Source organism: Trichechus manatus, unplaced genomic scaffold (genome assembly GCF_000243295.1).
Source record: "Trichechus manatus latirostris isolate Lorelei unplaced genomic scaffold, TriManLat1.0 scaffold00040, whole genome shotgun sequence".
In the NCBI taxonomy this organism is placed as follows: Eukaryota; Metazoa; Chordata; class Mammalia; order Sirenia; family Trichechidae; genus Trichechus; species Trichechus manatus.
The window spans coordinates 11,835,012-11,859,499 of record NW_004443976.1 but is presented as its reverse complement, the minus strand read 5'-3'; the positions used below and the strand labels follow the sequence as shown (position 1 = coordinate 11,859,499).

The following is a 24,488-nucleotide window of genomic DNA, read 5'->3' as shown; positions in this document are numbered from 1 at the left end:
GACAGTTGTGGGAGCGTGGAGGAGAAGAAAGGTAGTGGTGGGAGAGAGGAGGAGGGGACAGTTGGGGGGGAGCGGAGAAGGGGCAGTTGGGGGGAGGGTAGAGCAAGGGGCAGTTGTGGGAGGAGGAAGGGGCGGAAGTAGCAGGAGGGGATGCAGCAGTTGCTGGGGCAGGAGAAGAAGAGACAGTTGTGGGGCGGAAGGGGAGAAGTAGGGGCTATTGGGGGTGAGATGAAGAAGAGGGGACACTTGTAGGACGAGGCTGTTGTGAGGGGAAATTTGCCCACTGGTAACCGGCTTGAGGAGAGGGCAGGGCCCCTGTGGCATTTCCTGAGTAATAGGGCAGGCTAGTAGACAGCCCCTCCTGGGGCCTGCGGTGAGATCCCGGGGTGAACCCGGTGGCGAAGGCGCCCCCTTCCCCTGCCAACAGCGCGATGCTTCTGAGGCTCCAGTTTGAGGCAGCATGGGCTGATGCTTCCCAGGAGACTGGTGGAAGCCACGCTGCTGAAGTTGGTTTTATTGATGTGTTGGCCTAACAGAATGCTTTTCCTTGGAGCAAAGTACAAATCCTTCAAGCTGGAAATACATAATCTATGATCAATGCCTGTGGGAGCCTGTGGGGATGAGGAAGGAGAGCCACAGGTGCCTATCAGGCACTAGCTGAAGGAAGAGGGAATGCCCAGCGACTTAAAGATGCCAGAGACGCCCCTGCTTCCAACCATTCTGCCATCCTGCTTTTCTGAGAGAGGCTCCACCGTGGCCTACCGTGTTCCCCCATTTCCTTCGCCCCCAGGCACAATTCAAAATTCATTATTGGATGACTTTTGTCCTTCCTGCTTTGGGTCTGTTCTCAGGGCATTTGGGGTCAAATGATGTTGATTTTCTTGATCACTTAGGACAGAGTGACTCAGCCAACTATGCTGAGAAACCTTTTCAGTCTGCAGAAAGCAAAGTGCCTGCCCCTCAGGAGTTAAAAGCTATAGAGTTGAGTCGCAAATACTGTTTTTTCTTTGTTAAGGAGGTTGCAGATTTTAGGGTCGAAGGACCAATTTTTCCATTTCTCCCTTTCAGGGAATAACTTGCGGGGGTGGGGAGAGGTACATAGAAATTTCATCTTTGTTTACCTCAGCAGCTTGACACAGTGACAAAGGATGTGGAACCTGAGGACAGTCTTCCCTTCCCTGAGCCTTTTCCCATTTACCCATAGCCATGTGGAGTAAAGTGGTTGAGGGTTTGGGCAACTGCACCTAAGCTTGGTAGATCTTTTCCTGATTATTTTATGTTCATACCCCTGGGCAGAAATTTAAAAAAAAATTGCCATCAAGTCAGCTTCAACTCATGGAGATCCCATGTGTGTTTTCCATGGCTGGTTTTTCAGAAGTAGATCTCCAGGCCTTTCTTCTGAGGCACCTCTGGGTGGACTCGAACCTCCAACCTTTCAGTCAGCAGCCAAGCAAATTAACTGTTTGCACCACCCAGGGCGCAGATAAGGGGTTCCTAAACCATCATAAGGTCCCTGGGTGGCGCAAACAGTTTGCACTCAACTGCTAACCTAAAGGTTGGCAGTTTGAACCCACTCAACAGGACCGTGGAAGAAAAGGCCATGGTGATCCGCTTCCATTAACATTACAGCCAAGAAAACCCTATGGAACAGTTCTACTCTGTAGCACATGGGGTCACCATGAGTCGGAATCAACTCGTGGCAACTAACAACAAATCCTCATTAGTGGGAAGTCTGTTGAGCCACCATCTTTAGCTTCTATTCCTTCCTAATGTCATAATGGACTGACTTCGATTTTTAACCAAATGCCCTGAAGGAAGTGGGGTATCCTGGGCAGAGTGAGGACTCCAAGGCCCCAACTGGACACAGGCACCTTGTGATGAATGGAGCAGGGAGTGGGTACCCCCAGATAAAATTATGATATTGGGAGTCTCAGTCAATTTATGAATTCCAAAGAGATTACACGTATCAGGAAGCTGGGTTGGGGACTCTCAACTTCTGGTGTCTCTTCAGGTGTTTCCCACACCATGTCCAGCAAAGCTGAGAAGAAGCGGCGAGTGAGCGGCCGGCAAGGCACCCGGGGAAGCCGGGCAGGGCGAGCTGCTCAGGCCGCTCAGGCCACACTGGCCGCACAGGCCACAGTGGAGAGCACCCTGCCCAGTGAGCAGGAGCAGGAGCCAGAACCGGAGCCTCTCGAGGAGCTTGGTAGGTACATGTTGGAGGAGGGGGTGCTTAGAGAGTGGGGAAAGCCGGAGGGGCTTGGAGGCCGAATGTTTGTATATTTGGGGAGAGTCTTAGGGCTGAGGAGCAGGTTCTGTTGGTTCTGGGCAAGAAGAAGGTGGTAAGTGACCCCCGCCTCAGGAGTCCAGCAGTCTCAGGCCTGCGCAGGGTCCCTTTTGTATGTCTTCCTCCTGGCCAGCCTCATATGTGCTCTTTTCTGTCTTAAAATTTCCCACCAGTGCACCCAGAGTTCATCAGCCAATCCTTGCGCTAACCTCGTCCTCATTTCAAGTGTTCTGGTTGCCCTACCCCTCTGAAGAGGGTCTGATCTCTTCCTTTTTCCTGTTTTCACCCTGGGTGGCAAAACAAATAGTGTTTTTCTCCCATTAAGCCCGTCACCATGGAGACTCAGCTTGCTTTGCCACTCTTTGAATCCTAAGCCTGACTGATGTTTTCTACCATCTGTTTAAGGCTCTTATGTCTCCACTCTCATTTGGCAGGGACTTGGTAGACTAAGGAGGTCCAGGTTCAGGGCAATAGGAAAAGAAGCCTGACATCTTAGATTGAGGGAGAAAAGAGTTTAAGGAGGTTGCCTCGTGTAGCTTTGATCTGAGGGATTCTTTTCCTGTGGGTGAATGGGAGCCAATAGGGTTGGAAGGTTTTTCGTAGCTGTTCCTGTCACTGGACTACCCCTTTAGAGCACAGGCAAGAGTGGACATGACTGTGAATTACGTGTAGACCTCCTCTTTTACCTGGGCCTCCACTGTGAGCAGCTGGTCAAGATGGAGGGAAATAGAACCCCCTTTTAATATCAAAGGCTGAGAGATAAAGCGTGGGTGTGGGAGAAAGGTCCAGGGTACATAGGGTCCAGGACATTAGAAACGTGCAAAATTTTTTTCTTCTAAAGGGAACTCATTGCTTAGGAGACACTGAGCTTCTTTCTGTTCAGGGTGATGGAAAAAATTGGAAACAGATAATGGTGATTATCGTACAACTTGATGAACATAATTTTAGATTGTACATGTGAAGAATGTTGAAATGGCAAATGTTTTGTTACATACATATTTACCACAATTAAAAACAAAAGACTATATTAATTTTTTTTTTCTCTGAGTTCTCAAATGCTCAGTTGAAAGCAGTTTAAAATGGGACTAGTTCCTAGAAGCTGGAAGTGGGGAGGAAGGGGGGAAGGCAGTGAGGTATGGCTTGGAGAATCCTCTGGGAAGGAAGGGAGGAGTCTTCAAAATGAACACATTGGCCTCCAAACACCAACATCTCTAACTCCCCCAGCTCTGAGCCTTATTATTGTTTGATATGCTGCCCTCCAGCTGACCTTTAATCAACAAGGTGGCCTTGAAACTAACATTTTCTGTAATCTTTGGAACTGGGGAGGGACTGAGACCTGTTCTTTTGAAGCCAGAGGGGCCTAAAACACCTTTTGGTGAAGTACTGTAGGTTAGAGAGCAAACACCATTTGAGTTCCTGTACTGACATCTTGCTTCCTTAAGTACTTCTCAATTCCTGTTAAAAAAAAAAAAGTAGTACAGGTTCATAATCCCTTATCTGGAATTTGAAACAGCTCTAACAACTAAAGGTTTTCTTCCAAAGTTTGGCATCCAAACATATTTGATAGTAAAACCTAACCTAAATTGACATAAAGGTATTTATAGTCCATTTAAGCTACTTACTATAAATATTCATATGCTTTATTGCAGAAATACTAATAATAGTAAAAGTTTATTGTGGAGTGCTGTTCTAGAGCCCAAGGGTGGGGGGAGAACAGAGCAAGAAGGAGTATATATGGATTATAATATATTATATATTGTATCTACCCGTTACCGGCAGTTGATTCTGACTCATGGCAACCCCACGTGTGTCAGAGTAGAACTGTGCTCTGTAGGGTTTTCAATGGCTGGGTTTTTTTTATTTTATTTTATTTTTTTATTGTACTTCAGGTGAAGGCTTACAGAACAAATAGTTTCTCATGAAACGGAAGTACACATGTTGTTTTATGACATTGGTTAACAACCCCACAACATATCAACCCTCTAACTTCTCAAACTCTTTTTTTTTTTTGGTGAAAATACACATAGCCAAAGATACACCATTTCAAAAATGTCTACATGCACAGTTCAGTGACATTGACTACGCTCTTCCAATTGTGCTGTTATTCTCACTTAAGATGAAGGCTTACAGAACAAAAGAGTTTCTCATTTAACAGTTACTACAAATGTTGCCCTATGACAATGGTTAACAATCTCACAACACATCAACAATATCCTTACTCAACCTTGGGTTCCTTATCACCAGCTTCCTTGTCGCCTTCTGCTTTCCAGCCCTTGTCACTGGACTCCTGTACCTCGTTAGTCTCATTTGGTTTTACAGGGCTGTCCACTCCCAGGCTGAAGAGTGAACCTCAGAGGTAACTTCACCACTGAGCTAAAAGGGTGTCTGGGGGCCTTACTCTCGGGGTTTCTCCAGTCTCCTTTAGGCCAGTAAATCTGGAATGGCTGGTTTTTTGAAAGTAGATACCAGGCTTTTCTTTAGAGGTATCTCTGAGTGGACTCAAACCTCCAATCTTTTGGTTAGCAGCTGAGCAATTTGCAACACCCAGGGACTCCATGTACTGTATATACTGTATTACAACTCTAAATTCTGAAATATTCCTGACCCCAGGGGTTTTGGATAAGGGATTGTAGACCTGTATTTCAGGTAAAACAGAAAACTATGAAGAATAACATAATATAATGAATGCCCATGTATCCACCACCCAATGTAAGAAATAAATCATGACAAGTGAATCCCTCTGGCCCCCCAATCCCTTGTCTCCCTATCCAGAGGTCACCACTATCCTGAAGCTGGCATTTATCATTCTTAAACTTGTTTTTATATTTTTACTACATGCATAAATACCATATATATATATAAATATATATATATATATAAATACCATAAATACCATATACTAGTATCTTACTGCATGTTTTTAGACTTCATGTAAATTGTCTTTAGAAGACAAAACTAGTTTAGTCTTGAATTATCTCAGTCTTCCTCCTCCCTCCCCTGGCCTAGTTCCTGTCTAAATCTTGAATGCCAGCAGTTTTCCCAAGAGAGTTGGATCTCTTTTACCGCTAAGCCCTGGAATTGACTATTACATCTCTTTGCCCACCCATCTTTTTATGATTTCCTTCCTCAATTTCTTTGCCTCGCTCCCCTCTTCTTTTTCCTACCTGTTCCCCAAGGTCTTTTGGTTCAATCTCATTTGTTCCTTCCTCTCTTCAGGCCATGGGGGATGGGAAGTCTACTAGTTTTACTCCAGTCTCCTGTGTGAGCAGCAGATCAGGAGGGAGAGAAACAGACCCTCCTGGGTTTTATAGAGTCCACAGTGGATGTAGCAGAAATGAGTTCCCAGCAGCTAAGTTCTTTGGAGAAGGGCCAGTTCTTGTGGGCCTCAATTTCTCCATGTGCCAAGAGGATTGGAGGAAGAATGGAGACCAGAGTCTGAATGCCTAGAATAACCTTAGTACTAACTGCTTCATTTTTTTCTTCCAGTCAGTTTTTCAAAAAAAATTGAGATATAATTCACTTACTGTAAAATTCACTCATTTAAAGTATATAATTCAGTGAGTTTTTAGTGTATTCGAAAAGCCGTACAGCCATCACCGCTTCTAATTCCGAAACATTTTCATCATCCCAGAAAGAAACTACATACCCACTAGCAGTCACTCCCCTTTTCCCCTCAACACCCTCAGCCCTAGGCAACCACTAATCTACTTTCTGTCTCCATGGATTTGCCTGTTCTGCACATTTCATATAAATGGAATCGTATGGTATGTGGTCTTTTGTGACTGACTTCTTTCACTTAGTATAATGTTTTCAAGGTTCATCTATGTCACAACATGTATCAATACTTCATTCCTTTTTATGGCTAAATAATATTCCACTGCGTGGACATATGACATTTTTTTTATCCATTCATCAGTTGATGGACATTTGGGTTGTTTCCACTTTTTGGCTATTATGAATAATGCTGCTATGAACATTCATGTACAAGTTTTTGTTTGAACACCTATTTTCACTTCTCTTGGGTGTATACCTGGGAGTGGAATTGCTGGGTTATAGGGTAACTCTATGTTGAACTTTTTGAGGAACGCTTTTAATTTTGTGTCTTTATTCTTCCCAGAGACAGTGTCTGAGGAACCTGAAGAACCAAAACAAGAATTAGACGCTGCTGAGGGGGATGTGGTAGGTTTGGGTGTTCACTGAGAAATATTCCTTCCCAACAACTGGTGAATCAAAGGATAAGTTGTAGAATGGTATGCGAGGAATTCTCTCTAATTTGTCACTTCCTTCTACTTTACTCTCTACTGGTAGCCTGCTCACTAACAGTCTAGTTCATTGAGTAAAGGACAAAGTTACCCAGGCCCTTGCCCCTCTAGGAGAGGAGAGGTTTAAATGAGGAACAGGTCTCCCAGCTGTCCCTCCCTTCCCTTAGGTCAAACTGCAACAAGCTTTGTCAGTTGTATTGGTGAATATCTGAACAAGTTGAACAAGTTTGCAGCTATTTTCCTAACTGGATACTAATTTCTCAGAAATTCACTTTCGTCCTTTCTTTCATCTCTCTCTTTTGGCTGAAAATTTTATAGAAACCGCCTCGAGAAATTGGCACTAGATGACCCCTATACCTTCCAAGTTGCATCAGAGCCTAGCCATCCCCACAGTTACCTGGGTTGGAAGAGTAGAGCTGTGACTTTCACATTAAAAAAAAAAAGGAGGGGAGGAAGAGAAAAGTAATAACTACTCATTAAAGAAAAATTGGAAGAGACATAAAAGTAAAATGAGGAAAGGAAAATAAAACTCATTGCATTACCACCCAGACACAGCCAATATTAATATTTTGATAAATGTCTTTCAGTTCATAGGTTTGGGAGTTGTTTATATATATATATTTATATATATACATATATAAATATATATATATATACATATATATGATTATATGTAATGATAACTGAACCATATGTTACAATTTTGTATTAAGCTTTTTCACAAAACATTTTATCACAGTGTTTAATGGCTGTCTGGTGTTCTACGGGATCTATGTATCATAGTTAAACCATTATTCTTGGACATTTTGCCATTTCTAATTTTTCACTGCTATAATAATACATAAAGGAACCCAGGTGGTGCAATGGTTAAGTGCTTGGCTGCTAGCCAGAGGGTCAGTGGTTCGAACCCACCAACCACTCTGCTTCCATAAGGATTTACAGCCTTGGAAACCCTAGGAGGCAATTCTGCTCTGTCCTATAGGGTTGCTATGAGTCAGAATCGTGTCAGTGACAACAGATTTGAGTTTGGTTTTTGGTAGAGTAATGCTGTGATGAATATTATAAATAAAACTAACGTTTTAAGATAGATTCCTATACATGGAGTTATTGAATCCAAGGGTAACGAACATTTCTAATGCTTTTGATACATAATGCCAAGTTGCTTTCCAAATGGATTGTACGTTTTATATTCTCACTAGCAACAAGCCCTTTCCAGGACTGGGTGTTACCAGTTTAGCAAGGACTTAAAAAAATTATAGGCAATAAATGGCTTCTTTTTGTTATTTGTATGTACATTTTTTGATTTCAAGTGAAATTGGACATTTTTTCACGTTTGAATTTTCTCTTTTTTTACGACATGACGTGTGTATTCATATCCTTTCGTCCCTTTATTTATTGGAGTCTTAGTGGTTTTCCCATTGGTTCATCTATGTCTTTATATAGGAAAGATTTTAGATCATCGTCTGTTATTATTTGCTTGACCTGAGAACTTTCAGTAAGAGATTCCTTCTCATCTTCCAGTAGTGAGGGAAGGACAGTGTGACTTCTCAGGTTCACTGAGCTATATCTTCCAGTGTCCTTAAGTTATTTAGTAGAGGTCTACAGATTAATTTTTTTAGCCACCAGTTAGAATTAATTTTCCATCTAATCGATCTGATGTTGAAGATTGCCTGAAAATCCATGTTTACAACCACAGGCATAAATGAAATGTCTTGGGAAGATAATACTCATAATTTCCCTCTATGATCCAGTCTTTTTTTTTTTTAACTCTTAGAGCCAGGAGAATCTTATTGTGTTGTTCCTTCAAAAGCTTGAAGCCTATCAGTCAGTTCCTACTTAGCTTTCTCTTCACCATCCTGAACCTGTCTGGCTACTCCTCTCATCTCCCATGTCCTCACATGCGAGATCGTGGGTGGGAGCAGTGACTCATCCTAACAGCCGTAACTGCTTTGGCTCTTTGTCTGCTCTCCTTCTGTAGAAGCCCCTTTTCGTCTCTCGAACTGCACTGACAGGATTGGCGGACGCCACGTGGACAGAGGAGCATGATGCCATTCTGGAACACTTTGCCCAGGACCCCTCAGAGCCCATCCTCACCATTTATATTGACCCTTGTTTTGGGCTGAAGTTAGATATGGGCATGCCTGTGCAGGTGGGTACTCCACTCTCCCAGACTCAAAGGCGGTCTCCCAGGGAGCTGAGGGTTGTGTGCATTTCTGTCATCCTCAAGACTTGTTACCTCCTGTCCTCAAGGCCTGCTGAGTCCCACAGTGTATCAGGCACCCTACGTGGCAGCAAAGATACAGAGAATGATAATATATTGTTTTGCTTTTTATGATCTCAGTCTAGTGGGAAACAGGCATATAAACAAATATATTTACAATATACTGTGATGCATGGGCAGAGCTTTATGGGAGCAGCTAATGTAGCCAGTGGAGTTCTGAAGTTTTGATGGTAGAGGAGACATCTGAGCAGGGATGAAGGGTAAGTAGGGTTTCGTCAAGGCTGGGTAAGAACTGTTCTGGTAAAAAACACTTACATACAATGAAAAGAGGAATAATGGGAAATGATACTGAAAAGTTAAGTCATGGTCGGCTTGTAAAGGGCCTTGTATGTTCTGCTTAAGAGTCTGGCCTCTGTCCCAGAGGGGGCTATTGAAGACTTTTATGCTTTAAATAGATAAGTATTTCAACATCGTGGAGGATACATTACAATTACCACAAGTTGCCATTGAGATGATTCCAACTCATGGCGAACCCCATGTGTGTCAGAGTAGAGCTGTGCCCTGTAGGGTGTTCATTGGCTGATTGTTTGGAAGTAGATTGCCAGGGCTTTCTTCCAAGGTGCCTCTGAGTGGACTCAAACCTCCAACATTTTGGTTAGCAGCTGAGTTTCTTAACTCTTCTGCCACCCAGGGAGTCTGGAGAATACAGTAGAGAAGGGTAAACCAAGGGCAGGAAGGGAATTAAAAGACGGCTATATAGTAAGTTGTTAATGGTAGAATCTGAGTGGTGGTTTACAGGTGAATATTGTAAAATTCTTTTCACTTCTCTGTCTGTTTGAAAATTTTGAAATAAAATGTTGGAAAAGAAAAAGGCAGTTGCTTTGCTCTTATTGGCAGCACATACACAGAAATTGGAATGCTAATAAGGTTCGCATGGCCCAACAGTGACACAGTTTGTGAGGCGTTCCATATTAAACAGCAGCAAAAACAGGCTATTTTTTTTCCAATAATAATCTGTAAAACATAATTAAAAAAAAAAAGATTTCATTTGCAAAAGGGACAGAAATTTGCAAAAAATATGCAGGATTTATATGAAGGAGAACAACTTGCAGGCCATGAGAAAATATTTGAATAAATGGTGAACCAGTTTCTGGGCAGGAATCTTAATATTACAAAGATCAGTTCCTTTAAACAAAAAGTATCATTTTAATGAAACTTGAGTCAAAGTGCCCACATGCCACAGACCCTAAATCCCTTGTGTAAAGGATTTAAAATATATCCAGAGAAATGCCTAAAAATGGCAAAGAAAATGATGAAGAAGGAAAATAATGGAGGAGACTTGTCAGTATGAAACTCTTTTATTACCCTACAGTGATTAAGACAGAATGGTACTGGGGCAGGAATACACATTATAAAGAACCAAATAGAAAGTACAAAAACATACATGTAAGCATTTTCTACAAAACATGACATTTAAAAATCTGTGGGGAAGGATGATTATTGAATGAATAAAATTGAGAAGCATATGGAAAACGAAGTATTTTTCCATAGGGAAAAAATCCATTTAGCATGCTGGAAAACATTCTAAGTAGATTACAGACTTAATTGTATCCTTCTGAATTAAGATGGCCAGTTGAAACTTCCTTAAAGAATTATTACCGTTGAATATCTGATAAAATGAGCAAAAAATAGAAAAAAACAAAAACAATAGTAAAACAAGGAAACAAACATAATTTTATCTAATAAATTTTCTCAAAGTGAATGATCAGTGAAAGGCTTATATACACTGAATCAAGGGAACCATCACCCGACAAGACTGGTGCGCCTACAGATATATGAACCGAGTCTTATATACTGTAGAGCATTTAACAAAATCTCGGAAGAGAGAAAAGAGCCTAGGTATTATAACGGAGATTTTACACTGCCTCAACATAGTCTTACCCACCTGCCCATCCCTCATTCTTAGCCTAGAGAAAACTGAATAAAACATAAAATACCCAACCTTTTCACTTTGACTTTGAGGGGAAAATAAACTGGTCTCTCACAGTGGGATGTCCAGGAGTCACCCATACTGCATCAGAACAAAAAGGATGAATTCACAGAGCCGCAAAGCAGGAACAAAATGAAAAGAAATTGCATGACAACTGCAAGCATATTACATCAAGAAAAAAAAAAGAACAAAGCATGCAAAAGAGGAAAACATAACTGAATGAACAGAAGGAAATTCCTCACAACAGCATCATGCTAGAGTACAACGTAATAGGAAACAAATTTAATTTTTTTTAAATGCTGAACAATGATAAGACTTGAGATAAAAGGGAGATTGTAGAGTAAAGAAAATAAAGCAGTATATTACAAAACTAGTAGATTTAAAACAGCAAGGAACTGAACAGCTATCACTGAAAATTTGATCATTGATATAGAAGACGGGGCTTGAGATAATCACAATGTATGCAGAAGGAAAAAACCAAAGACATTAACACAGTTAGAGAGAAGCTAATAGATACGAAAAACAGACATAGACGATTTAGTATAGAGACCCACCCCAAAAAGAAAATAATATAAACTTGAAAATAAAGTACAAAGAATTTCCCTGAAATGAAGAAGGAACTGATTTTGGGAATTGAAAGGACACATCATATTCCAGCAAAATATGTTATACAATGTTTAACATCAATACACATTTTGGTTAAACTACTGAATTAAGGAAATTAATTCTTTCAAAACATCACATGTAGTATTCCTGCCAAGAATATTTAACTTGCATCTAATCATGAGGAAACAATCAGACAAATCCAAAATGGAAGGACATTTTGGAAAGCAACTGGCCTAGACTAATTAGAAATAGCAATGCTGTGTGAGAGAGAGAGAGAAAGAGAGCTAGAGAACTGCTCTAAATTAAAGGAGATTAAGGGGACATGTTGACTCTGTGGCAATGGGTTTGGTTTTTTTTTTTTTTTTTTTTTTGGTTTAAGGGGACATGGCCATGTGTGATCTTGGATTTACTCCTAGATGACAAAAAAAAAAAAAAAAGCTGTAAAGGACATTATTTGGACAACTGGAAAAAATTGAACAATAGACTAAATTATGTAAAGTATTAAATTTCTGAGTATGATAATTACAATGTGGTTGTGTTGGAGAATATCTTATTTTGTTAGGAGATATATGCTGAAGTATTTAAGGGTGTAGTATCATGATATTGGTGAAGAATATTTAATATAGGATGGACTGCCAGAAGAGTGAACAATCAGTCTTAGAAGAAATACAACTAGAATGCTCCTTAGAAGTAAGGATGGTGAGACTTTGGCTTACTTACTTTGGACATATCATCAGGAAAGACTAATCACTTGAAAAGTACATTATGTTTGGTGAAGTAGAGGGTCAGCAAAAACGAAGGAAGTCCCCACTGAGATGGATTGACACAATAGCCAGATAATGGACTCAAACATACCAATGATCTTGAAGATGGTGCAGGACCAGGCAATGTTTCGTTTTGCTACATATAAGATCCCTATGAGTCAGAGCTTGATTCCACTATGACTTGATGGCACCTGTGTGTGTCAGCTTGAATGGGCCATGATTCTCGGTAGTTTGGCAGTTATGATATAGTTTGGCAGTTGTATGATGATGCAAACACTTCCATGATGAGATTTGATGTAATGTGATCACCTCCATGATGGGATCTGCTGTGAGTAGCCAATTAGTTGAAAGGGTGTTTCCTTGGGGTTGTGGCCTGCATTGAATATAAGTAGACTTTCTGGCAAGGCTTGCAGGCTTTTGCTCACTCAGCATCCTGCAGCTGGCTCCCGTTCGTCTGAACTCTGGTTCTTGGAACTTGAGCTGGCAGCTAACCTGCTGTCTTGCCTGCTGATCTTGGGATTCGTTGGTCATCACAGCCTGTGAACAAGAGCCCTGTCTGTCTGATCTTGGGTTCACCAGCCCCTGTGGCTAAGTGAATTAGGGAAAGCCTCCAGCCTGACCCACGTTCCAGCCTGTACAACCGCGTGAGCCATTTCCTTGATTTAATCCCTTTCTATATATATATATTTATATACTTTACTGGTTTTGCATCTCTAGAGAACCCCACCCTAAGACAGCACCTAACAACAACAACATGATGTCTGCAACAAACTCTGAAATGGTTCAGCCTATGGATAGATAGAGAGAGATTAAAGCAATTGTGGCAAAATGTTAACAATTAGTGAATCTAGATGAAGGGTACGTCGTTGTACATTGTACTTTTATTGCAACTTTTCTATGGATTTGAATTTTTTCCCAAAATAAAAAATTGGGAAAAAATTCATCAGTCCTCTAGTCAGAAAAAGCAAATTGCTTACAAGGGTAAACATCAGGCTGGTCTCATACTTCTCTGAACTCTCAGTGAAATCATATTTAGAGTCCACTGGGAAAGACAGTGTGACCATAATTATTATTCTCAGCCAAGATGTTGTCAAGTGTAAAGGCAACAAATAGGCAGTCATTTCAATCTTGGAAGAACCCTACTTTTAAAACACAAGACCAAAAATAACAACATCAACTGAAACCCATCAATCAAGAAATGAATCAGACTCCAATGTACAATTGGTCTCTATTTGCTTGCAGCAACAGAGGAAGAAGGAGAGTCAGGAATAGGAGGATGAAATGAAATCTGTGGCTAATTGCCTCCATGAACAACTGCCTCCTTTGCCATGAGACCAGAAGAACTGGATGGTGCCGGCTACCATTACTTAACATTTTGATAAAAGATTCTATTGACGAATCCTGATCAAAAGGGGTAAAAATGTAGAACAGAACTTCAAATTATCTTGGAATCTAGACTTTCTGGAGCCATGGAGGCTGGATGAACCCCTGAACTATTGCCCTGAGATAATCTTTAAACCTTAAACCAAAAATATCCCCTGAAGTCTTCTTAAAACCAAACAGTAGTTCAGCTTAACTAATAAAGAATGTATTCCTTGAGCATTGTGTTCTTTTAAGATCTGTATGGGATTAAATTGACAACAGCAACTCAAAAGATTAGATAGGAACCTTAGGGAGCAGTAAGTGAGTTTATGTTAATGGAGGAGGAACAATTTGGAAAAGGAGGGTGAGAATGATGGCACAACTTGAAGAGTGTTATCAATGTCACCGAATTGTACATGTAGAAAAAATTGTTGAATTGGTGTATGTTCTGCTGTATATATTCTCAGCAACAACAACAGAAATAAAATATATATATAAGAAATGAATCAGACAGGGAAACAAGGTCACAAAAGCAGGAGTTGGTGCCATCAATTCTTCTGCCCTTGGTCTCTGCGCCTTTTACAGAACCTCCAACAGCACCACGTTGGGGCAGAGCATCTGAATTCACCACTTCTGTGGTCTGTAGGAGTTACTATGAGGAGGGCCCAGGAAGAATTTGCCATTTTCAGTGGAAAATAAGTGGTAGTTATTAATTATGTTGACTTTGTACTTTGGATCTGGATGTGCTGCACCGTGACACCAGCTGCTTAAGAAATAAGGATGTTTAAGTTCATCCATGAAACAGATAAGAAGAGCATTTTAAGAAGACCAGCCTCTGTAAAATGGATCAAACTCTGTTGAAGTCATATAGCATACTGAATATCTTTGTAAATAAACTTATTACATGTCCGAAAAAAAAATAAGAAGAAGAAATGAATCAAATGAAGATCTCAGGAATAGACACAGTCTATGAACATTCAGCTCATTTAAATAAACAACCATGGGAATTATAATGATGCTGTAGAATGTGAATGTTACAAACCTGGACAATGGAAAAACGCTGTAACAAAAATTAGGAGGTTGTGGGGAAATGAGAAAGGAGTACGAGAACATTAATGCCCTTGTCTTTCAATATCTTATCTTTCAATAGAAGTTAAAATTGAAACGTAGTGATAAAACTAACCTCTTATTTATTTATTTTTAATAATCTCTCTTATTTAGAACCTTAGAAAGGGATCTTCACTCATCTTTGGATTGCAGAACAATTTGTAAGATGAATACTTTTTTAAAATGTGCATTATTAAAAATGTTCTGAGTGAAAAAAATGGGTGAAGAAACATTTAAAACTCCACAATTCCTTTATACTCACTGTAATTTTTTATTTCTATTAGCTTCAAGTAAAATTAAATTTATTACTTTTAATTAAAAATAACATGGTCCTATTTTAAAAGAACTACTTAAATGTATTTATATATCTATAGAAAGATGTCTGGAATAATGTTTTCTCTAAGGTTAATGACAATAATTTCTGGGTGGTGGGATATTTTTACTTCCATCTCTATACTTTTCTACATTGTTTCAAGGATTTACAATAACATGTATCATTTTATCAAAAATAATAGTTGTTAGTATTTTTAAAAAATGGACACAAAATGCCAAGATTTAATCCTGGGTGGTGGGAAAATGGATGATTATTAATTTCTTATTTGTGCTTTATTTTCAGTTTTTAAAATGAGATAAATTGTAAAAAGTAGTTACAAAAATACTAAAGAAAAAAGACGTGAATTTGATTTTAGGTTGGGAATGGCCTTTCCAAGCATGTAGGAGTCAGAAACTTTAAATTTAAAAAGTCTTAGATTTAACTACACAAAAGTTACACATTTCTGAATGTAAACAACAACAAAAACTCACCAGTAAATTAAAATTAGGGAAAGAGTATAAGTATATACAACCTAAATGGGAAACCCTGGACAGTTGTCTCTTACTTCCAGCCCTTCTCCTTTCTGCTTTCCCTATAACTGAAGTGCTTCATCCATTCCATCCATCATCCATTCATCCATCCAACATTTATTGAGCATCTATTATGTGCAGGCACTGTGCTAGGCTCTGGAGCCAAGCTGGACAAAATATACAGTCCCTACGCTCAAGGCATGCTCCCTACATTTCTTCCCCTCATCTCTGCATATGGGATCTATTATGTCGCTGAAAAGAATGGGAAGAGCCTCATGGCACTTACCTTTGCAGAATGATCAGGATACACTAAGGGAATGTGACAAAGAACTCAGCTCCCACCTGAGCCAGTCTTTCCTGCTTGGGTTCTCAGATTTCTTTGGGTCTCATAACTGGGCCTGGAGACTGAACTGATCTACTTTCTGTCTTTCATGCAGACCCAGAACCAGATTGTCTACTTCATCCGCCATGCACCAGTTCCCATCACTCCAGAGAACTTTCAGACAACTGTGCAGTTTGGGACAGTGCGGGGTGCCTACATCCCAGCCCTGCTTCGCCTGCTCAGTGGGGTCTTCGCCCCTCAGATCTTTACAAATACCACTTGGCCTGAGAGCATTCGAAACCATTTTGCTTCTCAGCTGCACAGGTTCTTGGCCTGTCTGACAGGTGAGCAGGAAGGTTTTCCCTTAATGCCCCCCACACTAGTGGGGCAGATGGGCGATTCCTCCTCAGTGTCTGCATTGCCCAGCCTGGAGTGTTTGTTTGCTGACTGAGTGGAACGAGGTGCAGAATCTGCCTTCGAATGCAGATACAATTTTCTCCTACTGAACTGATTGGCCAGACCTGTTCAAGTTGGAAATTTCTAAGAGTACAAGCGGAGTAAGGGGAAGTGTAGGCGGTGGTGGGGCCCTAGAGGGGCTTGCATGTATCATGGTAGAGAGTGTTGAGGGCACGGTACAAATCTTTGACCTTATTCTATGTCAGACAGTTGCTGGTTCTACCGTCATGAGGTTTCTCTCTTGCCTTCTGTCATTTTTCCTCTTGACAACAAAAAAAGAATCCAAGTCATAGCTTCTCCTGCCTGCCCTCCTGGAGTGCATATACTTCCTGGGCCCCGATCATCAACCACTATTGGAACTGCTGTGGCAAAAACTCATCCCCCTTCTGTGAACTTCCATGGACCTTTCCTTTCTTTAGACACTCGGTACAAACTGGAGGGCCACACGGTTCTCTACATCCCCGCGGAGGCCATGAACATGAAGCCTGAGGTGGTGGTGAAGGACAAGGAGTTGGTGCAGCGACTAGAGAGTGAGTGGTTGGCACTGCCAGTGTCTCACGGGAATCCCGGCAAAGAGGAAAGGGGGCAGCCCAGAGGCTGAGAAGGGAGTTGGGTTAGGAGGGCTGTGTGGGGGGAGGGAAGGACAGACGGGGAGCAGTGTAAAGACATGCAAGAAGTTTTGCACTCTCCCCGGCAGCCTCCATGATCCACTGGACCCGACAGATAAAGGAGGTGCTCGGTGCCCAGGAGACAGTGGAGACAGGAGAAAGTTTAGGTCCTCTGGAGGAGATTGAGTTCTGGCGCAACCGATGTATGGACCTGTCTGGGATCAGTAAACAGCTGGTGAAGCAAGGAGTGAAACATATTGAGAACATTCTGCACCTTGCCAAGTCATCCTACTTGGCACCTTTTATGAAGCTCGCCCAGCAAATCCAGGTTTGTGAGCAGATCAACAGATGGAAGTTTAGCAGAAAGTGGGCAATAGTTGGGACAATGTAGGGGGCTAAGAAGAGGGAACCACTGTCACTATCAACAGCACAGATTGAGCCACTACAGTGTTTGGACTTGAGCTTGTGGGAGAGTATGAAAGTAGTAGAATACAGGGTTCCTAAGGAACTTGTAGTTTAATTAGGGAGAGATGCATCCAGTTAATCAACACATATATGTTGAGCACCATCTGTGACTCCAACCGCTACATTCCAGCTGAGAAGACAAGATTTACTTAGCACAAAATAGAAATACTAGATAGCATGGGATCAAAGACAAACCCATGTGGTTCAGTCAAGAAAGTTACAAAATTAACACTTGTGTCTAAGTTTGATGTAGTATGGCATGCTGATGGTGTGAGTTCCTGGACACAGAGAAGATGAGAGTGATCTGTAGAATACAGAGATGGAACACTTCTCTTCCTAGTGAAGGGGAAATGTTAAGCTCAGTAATTAAGGGCCTTGAACCACAGATCGGTGGAAAAGTCTAAAACGCTGGATGAGAACAGGGCAGTGAAGAGGATCGGATGGAAAATCTGGGAATGAGTGGGAGTAAGGTCTAGTCATGTGATCAACAACTATCCAGTACCCACTTAGTGCAGAGTTGTGAATCCAACTGGAGAAAAATAGAGGAATAGACACATACGTGAATTTGGGGAGTTCCCAGTCTAGTGGGGGAGATGAGACTCACACATGAGAAAAGACATGAAAACACTTTCATAGAAACTTGTAAACGAACACAAGTTGGCATGCGCAAACTCTGGCCTGAGGGGTCACAGAGATCTGAAATGGTTCTAAGGAGGTGGGGTGAATTAGGGAAGCTTCCTACCAGAAGCAAGTCAGGATGGGATTCAAGATGGATAAAAAAGTACTAGCTTTGAGCCACATCTTTCCGGTGGATAAATCTGCTCCTGGTTTTCTTTCCTGCCAGGATGGCTCTCTTCAAGCACAGTCAAACCTGACCTTTTTGTCAATCCTGAAGGAACCTTACCAGGAATTGGCTTTCACAAGGCCTAAGGACATCTCTAGTAAGCTACCTAAATTGATCAGTCTCATCCGCATCATCTGGGTCAACTCTCCCCACTACAACACTCGGGAGAGACTGACCTCCCTCTTCCGAAAGGTGCGTGTGGGCAGAGGGTAAGGCAGAGGAGTCTAAGAGGGTGGTCAAGTTGACAGACCTCAGATTTTTTGAAGTTGGAATTCACTTAGCAGAAGCTCTGCAGGTGAAAAGGGAGTGAGGATTGCCCTTCAGGTACTTGCATCGTCAGCTTTAGCTGTGCTCTGAGGTGGTGCTGCGCTGGACTTTGTCTCCAGAGGGAAGGCACTCAGGCAGGAAGAGGGGCTTTGAGAAGAAGAGTTGATAGAGCATGGGGAAGGAGGCAGGATGGCAGACGCTCAGGCTGAGGTGTACGGAGAGGGGAAGACACCATTTTTCTCATTTCCGAGGATGGACATTGAAATGGGCGGGGGTTTAGGAAGGGACACTGAATCTTGAGGAGCAGGGGCTGGTGCATTTTATTTGGGGTAACAGCCAAAGAGTGGGAGAAGAGGCGGAGCTGAGAGCTCGATGGGAAGTGCAGCTGCAGAGCCGGTGCTGAGGCAGGGTAAGGGGCCACCTAGGACAAGGAGGTGGAGGTGGACGGAGGTGGGTGACAGGAGTCAAATGAAGGAGTAGGAGGCAGAGACCTGAGGTGTGTCAGGGAGATTCTGAGAAGGGGCTGGGTATCAATAAGGGTATGGATTGAGGCTGTTGGGATGGCTTCTGTAGATGAGCAATGAGATCATCCGCTTATGCTGCCATGCCATCTCTCTGGACCGAATCTTTGAGGGCTATGTCACATCCAGCAAGGAGGATCTACAAGGCTGCATTTCCTGTTGTCATGCCTGGAAAGATCATTACCTGCGGGCCGTGCAGATGCATACCCAGTACGACACGTCTCCCCTAACGTCCCTGGTAGTCTACCCTGCCATTCCTTAGAGGAGAGGCTCTCACTGACTCCTTTAACCTGAGCTCTGCTTCTTTTTCTGTTAAACCTATGGACTGTATTTTTTTAGATCTAGGAGTTTCTACATTGGGCCAAGTTCTCTCTCTGGACAGATACTCTAGCTCCTAGCCTTAGGTCTCCTTACTCTGATGACCTCTGACTGATACCAGGGGTCCTTCCTGGTCTTTTCCTCCTATCTTGGCCCCAAAGTCTAAAATTCTATTATGTATGAACCCAGAGCTTAGACGCTATGTCTCCTCTTTGGTTCTTCTCACCTTGAGTTTCTTCCCTCAGGCTTCAGGGAAACTTCTGGGGGTCTCACTTTCTAAGGCTCTCCTGGAACCCAGGACTCAGGGTTCTGGCTTTGCATAGGCAGCTCGATACCTAGTATTCCCACTTTTTGATTTAGTTAATCTTTCTCCTAACACAGGTTCTCCAACCGGGGCTGGGTCCTGGACCAGACCAGCATATTTGCTCAGGTCGATGCCTTTGTGCAGCGCTGCAAGGATCTTATTGAGGTGGGAAGACTGGCAGGGATGGAGGATCAAAGCTGACAGCAGACCCTCCAGAGTCCCCATCTGGGAGCTGCGGAGATGGGGCAGACGCTCCTATTAAGAGACCAAACATAGAACATACCTCTTTGCCGCTCCTTTCATATTTTTGCCTGTTATTACTGCCCTCATAGCTCATATTTCACTCAGATTCATCCCATTTAGCCCCCTGCATCTGGCTGGTCCTCCCCGGGTTTTAGAGATTTTAAGTTAAACCAAAGAGCTCAGGACTTTCAAGTTCAGAAGTGGAAACAGGAGCCCTCACACTGAGTTCTTTTCAGGTATGTGACTGTCAGTACCACTTTGCCCGCTGGGAAGATGGCAAGCAAGGTCCCCTTCCTTGCTTCTTTGGCGCTCAGGGGCCACAGATAACACGGAACTTGCTGGAGATTGAGGACATCTTTCATAAAAATCTGCACGTGCTGCGAGCTGTTCGAGGGGGCATCCTGGACGTCAAGAACACGTCTTGGCATGAAGACTACAATAGGTGAGAGGATCAGGGGTGGAGCAGGGACCGGGGGCAGGAAAGGAACAGCGTGGAGTGGCAAGAGTATATAAAGGACTTGGACAGAATCAGGGGTGGGGAGGGCCAGTGGAGAGTGAAAGAGAAGGAGGTGGCTGGTTGGATTCAGACTTCCTGAGTTAGACTTTCAGGATTTGAACCCTGGTCCTGTCATATACTAGATACATGACTTGGACCAAGCACTCCACTAGTCTGCACCTCAGTTTCCTCATCTATAAAATAAGATTGGTAATAGAACCTATCTCATTGCGTTGTTCTGAAGATTAAATGAACGAATGTATGCGAAGCACTCAGTCAAGTGCCTGGCCCCTAGGAAGTCCTCAGTACATAATAACACACATTATTCCTCTACGGGGATGTCCTTAGGGACAGGTGAGGGCACTCATATTTCAACGTACTTCTCTAACGGCACAGATTCCGCGCTGGAGTCAAGGACCTGGAGGTGATGACTCAGAATTTGATCACCTCAGCCTTTGAGTTAGTCCGCGATGTGGAGCATGGAGTGCTACTGCTGGACACTTTCCACAGGCTTGCAACCCGTGAGGTGCTGGCTCCCCCGGCCACTCCCTCGACCCCTGGTTCTCTTTTGCTTTGCTTTAGTTCCTCCTGATGCTTCCCATCTTACCTCCATCCATGCTTTCTCCCATGTCCTAAGTTGCCAGTGGCACTTTTATTCCTCTGTTGCCTTAGTTTCAAGATCACTAAGGGGTGTGACTCCCACAGTAGAAGTGTAGCTTTCCTCTAGGATGAGGAAGTGGAGGGAACTGGAGGGAGCCAGCATCCCTGGGGCATGTCTTCCACTTCTTCCTCTTCTTCCTTAGGCTATAAAGCGAACGTATGACAAGAAGGCGGTGGACCTCTACATGTTGTTCAACAGTGAACTGGCCCTCGTGAACTGTGAGTTAAGCAAGAAATGGCCACACCTGGAGCCCTACATGGCCAGGTATTCCGGACACGCCTACTGGGTGCGGATCCTTCGGCGTCGCCTCGATAGAGTCATGAATGTAAGTGGCCAACCTTTTCCAAAATTTGCCCTCAGTGGGATGTCAGGGTTTGCCCTCAGTGAGATGTCAGGTGCGCTGCATGCAGGGAGGGATGGCAATCCATCCAGAGTTTCCCTAGAGAGTTTTAATTATCAGAGACTAAGTCGGACAAGGGGAGCGACAGACTCCTTCTGTGAAGTAGGCCATGGCTTTGGATCTGAGAGATGGTGAGTGTGGCTGGAAGAACCTGGGCCATTTTAGGAATTCCATGTTAAGGTGAAGGAAAGGAGTAGGGTCGGCACTGGGGAAGCTGGGTCAGCAGAAAAGTAATACAACCTCATTGTCCAGAGACCTGGACAGGTGAGGTCTTTATAGGACCTGGCCTCCCTATAAAACAGGCACAAATAAACAGAAAAAGAATTAACTTTTTGGGAATGTAGGTCCTAAGCTATTGAGGTACTTACCTGCTGTCATCTAATTGGTTCTGGAAGGGGATAAGGCAGCCTGCAGGTAACTGGAGTCCTATAAAGAATCAGCGACTAAGACTGAGGCAAGGAAGGGCTGATACTGGTTTTTAACATTGAACCTCTTAAATCCTTAACCTCCTGTAATTTACTTTCTTCTCACAGCCTTCTTTTTCTTGAGCTGAGTCTTTGTGCTTTTCTTTCTTCATTTTGACTCCCTTCTCAGCGTGCCTTGTTCTTTTCCTCGCACCTTTCTTCTTGGCATCCCTTTCCCTACATGTCATCAAAATCAATCACTCTCCATAGCAACCTGTGTGGGGCGTGTGTCTCCGGGAGATGGGAGCAAGGGGAAGTGCGCCAAGTAGACTCTCCCCATCTGCGGTTCTTTGCCCTCAGTGCCTTTCTAGTGCTCACTTCCTGCCGCATATTGGCACTGGAGAGGAGAGCGTGCACACCTACCAGCAGATGGTTCAGGCCATTGATGAGCTGGTTCGGAAAACCTTCCAAGAGTGGACATCAACGCTGGACAAGGACTGCATTCGGCGACTGGATACTCCATTGTTATGCATCAGCCAGGAGAAGGCGGGCATGCTGGATGTCAACTTTGACAAGTACAGGACCCAACCCGACTCCTTTTCCCTATACTTGTCCTATCTCTGGTGCCATTCCCCTTCTCCTGTTCTCCCGAGAGCTTAACTCCCATATCTTTGTCCCTTTCTCCATTCTTCTCCCTAATTCTTTCTCATGCTGTAATATATTTGTTATCACTTCTTAATTTTAATTTTACGGTCTGTCTTTTCAAAAAATTGATTTAAAAAAAACCTACTAACCCACTGGAGTCCCTGAGCGGTGCAAACTGTTAATGCGCTCTGCTGCTAAACGAAAGGTTGGTGGTTTGAGTCTGCCCAGAAGTGCCTTGGAAGAAAGGCTTGGTGATCTGCTTCCGAAAAATCAGCCATTGAAAACTCTATGGAAAACAATTCTACTCTGACACACATGATGGGATCGCCATAAGTCAGAATCTGGATGGCAACTGGTGATGATGGTGGTGGTAACCTACAACACCAGTGATTTAGGTGTTTTGCCACTAGATGGCCATGATGGCTCAGCTAAGTCATTGAAACTGTGGACCATGGTCTGAGCCTTCTTGAGATTTGATGGGGCTGTCAGGTCATGCCCTCTCCTACAACTTTATAATGATGACTTTTTAACATTATAGTTATTTAAAATGTCATTAATTTTTTACTAATTTATTCAACAAATATATTATGAGTGCCTTCTGTGCTAGGAACTAAGATAGGCTCAGGGAATACATAAAATGGCACAGTTCCTGCCCTCAAGGGGGTGAGGCTCTGACTCTGTCAGTGAACAGGTCTACCGTGGGAGCAGCACCTCCTTTCTACATGAGATGTGACAAGAAAAACGAAGAAGGAACTATGTAAGGCATCTGTTTGCAGAGATTACAGACCTTCTGATAAGTTTTTTCCTAATCAGAAGGAAATAACTTTCCACTTGATTGATTTTATTTCCCTCTTGTCTTCACCTATGCCCTGTAATAAGAGTTGCTTCCCATGCTCCTGGGCTGTTGCTACTAGCATTGGCTTCAACTCTTAAAAAGTGTGTATTTGTTGAGGCAGATGTAGAAGGAGCTTTGCCAGAGAAGGCCTGTTTGAAGATGTGGGGTCTCAGGGACAGAAGATACTGAGTGTGTACTGGGCAGCTGAAGGCAGCCTCACCAGGGGAGATAGCAAATTATGACTGAGGAAGGAAGCAAAAGAAACAAGATGGAGGAGTAGTGAGTGCTGAGTATCAGATAAGAGGGATGAGGTGGAGGCATTAGTGAGAGGAAAGACATGTTAGAAACCACACAGATGAGGAAGCAGTTGAGGAGCAGAGTGCAAAGGAGGCGAAAGTAAGAGGTTTGTGATAAGGCTTTGGCCGGTGAGATGCTGGGGACCGGCTTTAGCAGGGCTTGTGGTTTTGTGAGGTATGGCTTGAAGGAGCCAAGCAGGACGAAACAAAAATTGCCTCGTGAAACTTGGCAAACACAGTATTTTAAAACCAAACTTAGTAAAGCGGTGTAACAGTTTTAGTTTTTTATTTTTTTTTTAAATATTAACCTTTTAGAAGGGGTAACATGTGTACCTGGTACAAAACTCAAAAGTTACAAAAGGGTAGAGAACGAAAAGTAAGTCTCCTTTCCACTGCTATCCCCCAGTGACCCAGTTTTTCTCTGAAGAAATAGTCTTAGAAGTTTCTTGTGTAACGTTCTAGATATTCTATGCACCCATAGGCATATATGGCTATGTAAGTATTCTTTTTTATGTAAATAGAAGCACACTATACACACTACTATATACAAAGTATAGAAATTATACACTTATTTATCATTTTAGAAAATGTACAAAATGCCCAAAGAAGAAGGAAGAAAAAAATTCCCAGTAAGGTAACTGCTTTTAGTGATTTGGACTTTTTTTTTGAAGTCCAAATATGTGGTTTATTAATGTGTGTAAGGCTAAATTTATTTTTATCAATTGACATTTTAGTGAACAGTTATTTTATTAATTTTTATTGTGCTTTAGATGAAGGTTTACAGAGCAGATTAGTTTCTCATTAAATAATTAATACACGTATTGTTTTGTGACATTGGTTGCCAACCCCACGACATGTCAACACTTCCCCCTTCTCGACCTTGAGTTTCCCATTACCAGCTTTCCTGTGCCCTCCTGCCTTCTCGTCCTTCCCCTGGACAGGTGTGCCCTTTAGTCTCATTTTG

General features: G+C 42.6%; 1 protein-coding gene across 1 annotated transcript in view; it reads left to right on the top strand.

The window, feature by feature from the left end:
- The first annotated feature begins 2,025 nt into the window (after positions 1–2,025).
- The window catches only part of DNAH2 (dynein axonemal heavy chain 2), a 114,714-nt gene continuing 92,251 nt past the window's right edge, over positions 2,026–24,488 (top strand). Inside the window, exons 1-11 of the mRNA XM_023731099.1 lie at positions 2,026–2,203; positions 6,402–6,463; positions 8,525–8,695; positions 15,877–16,105; positions 16,637–16,747; positions 16,915–17,153; positions 18,135–18,326; positions 20,024–20,229; positions 20,680–20,809; positions 21,087–21,269; positions 22,109–22,323. Of these exons, the coding sequence (XP_023586867.1) occupies positions 2,026–2,203; positions 6,402–6,463; positions 8,525–8,695; positions 15,877–16,105; positions 16,637–16,747; positions 16,915–17,153; positions 18,135–18,326; positions 20,024–20,229; positions 20,680–20,809; positions 21,087–21,269; positions 22,109–22,323 (1,916 nt within the window). The remainder of the gene's footprint in view (positions 2,204–6,401; positions 6,464–8,524; positions 8,696–15,876; positions 16,106–16,636; positions 16,748–16,914; positions 17,154–18,134; positions 18,327–20,023; positions 20,230–20,679; positions 20,810–21,086; positions 21,270–22,108; positions 22,324–24,488) is intronic.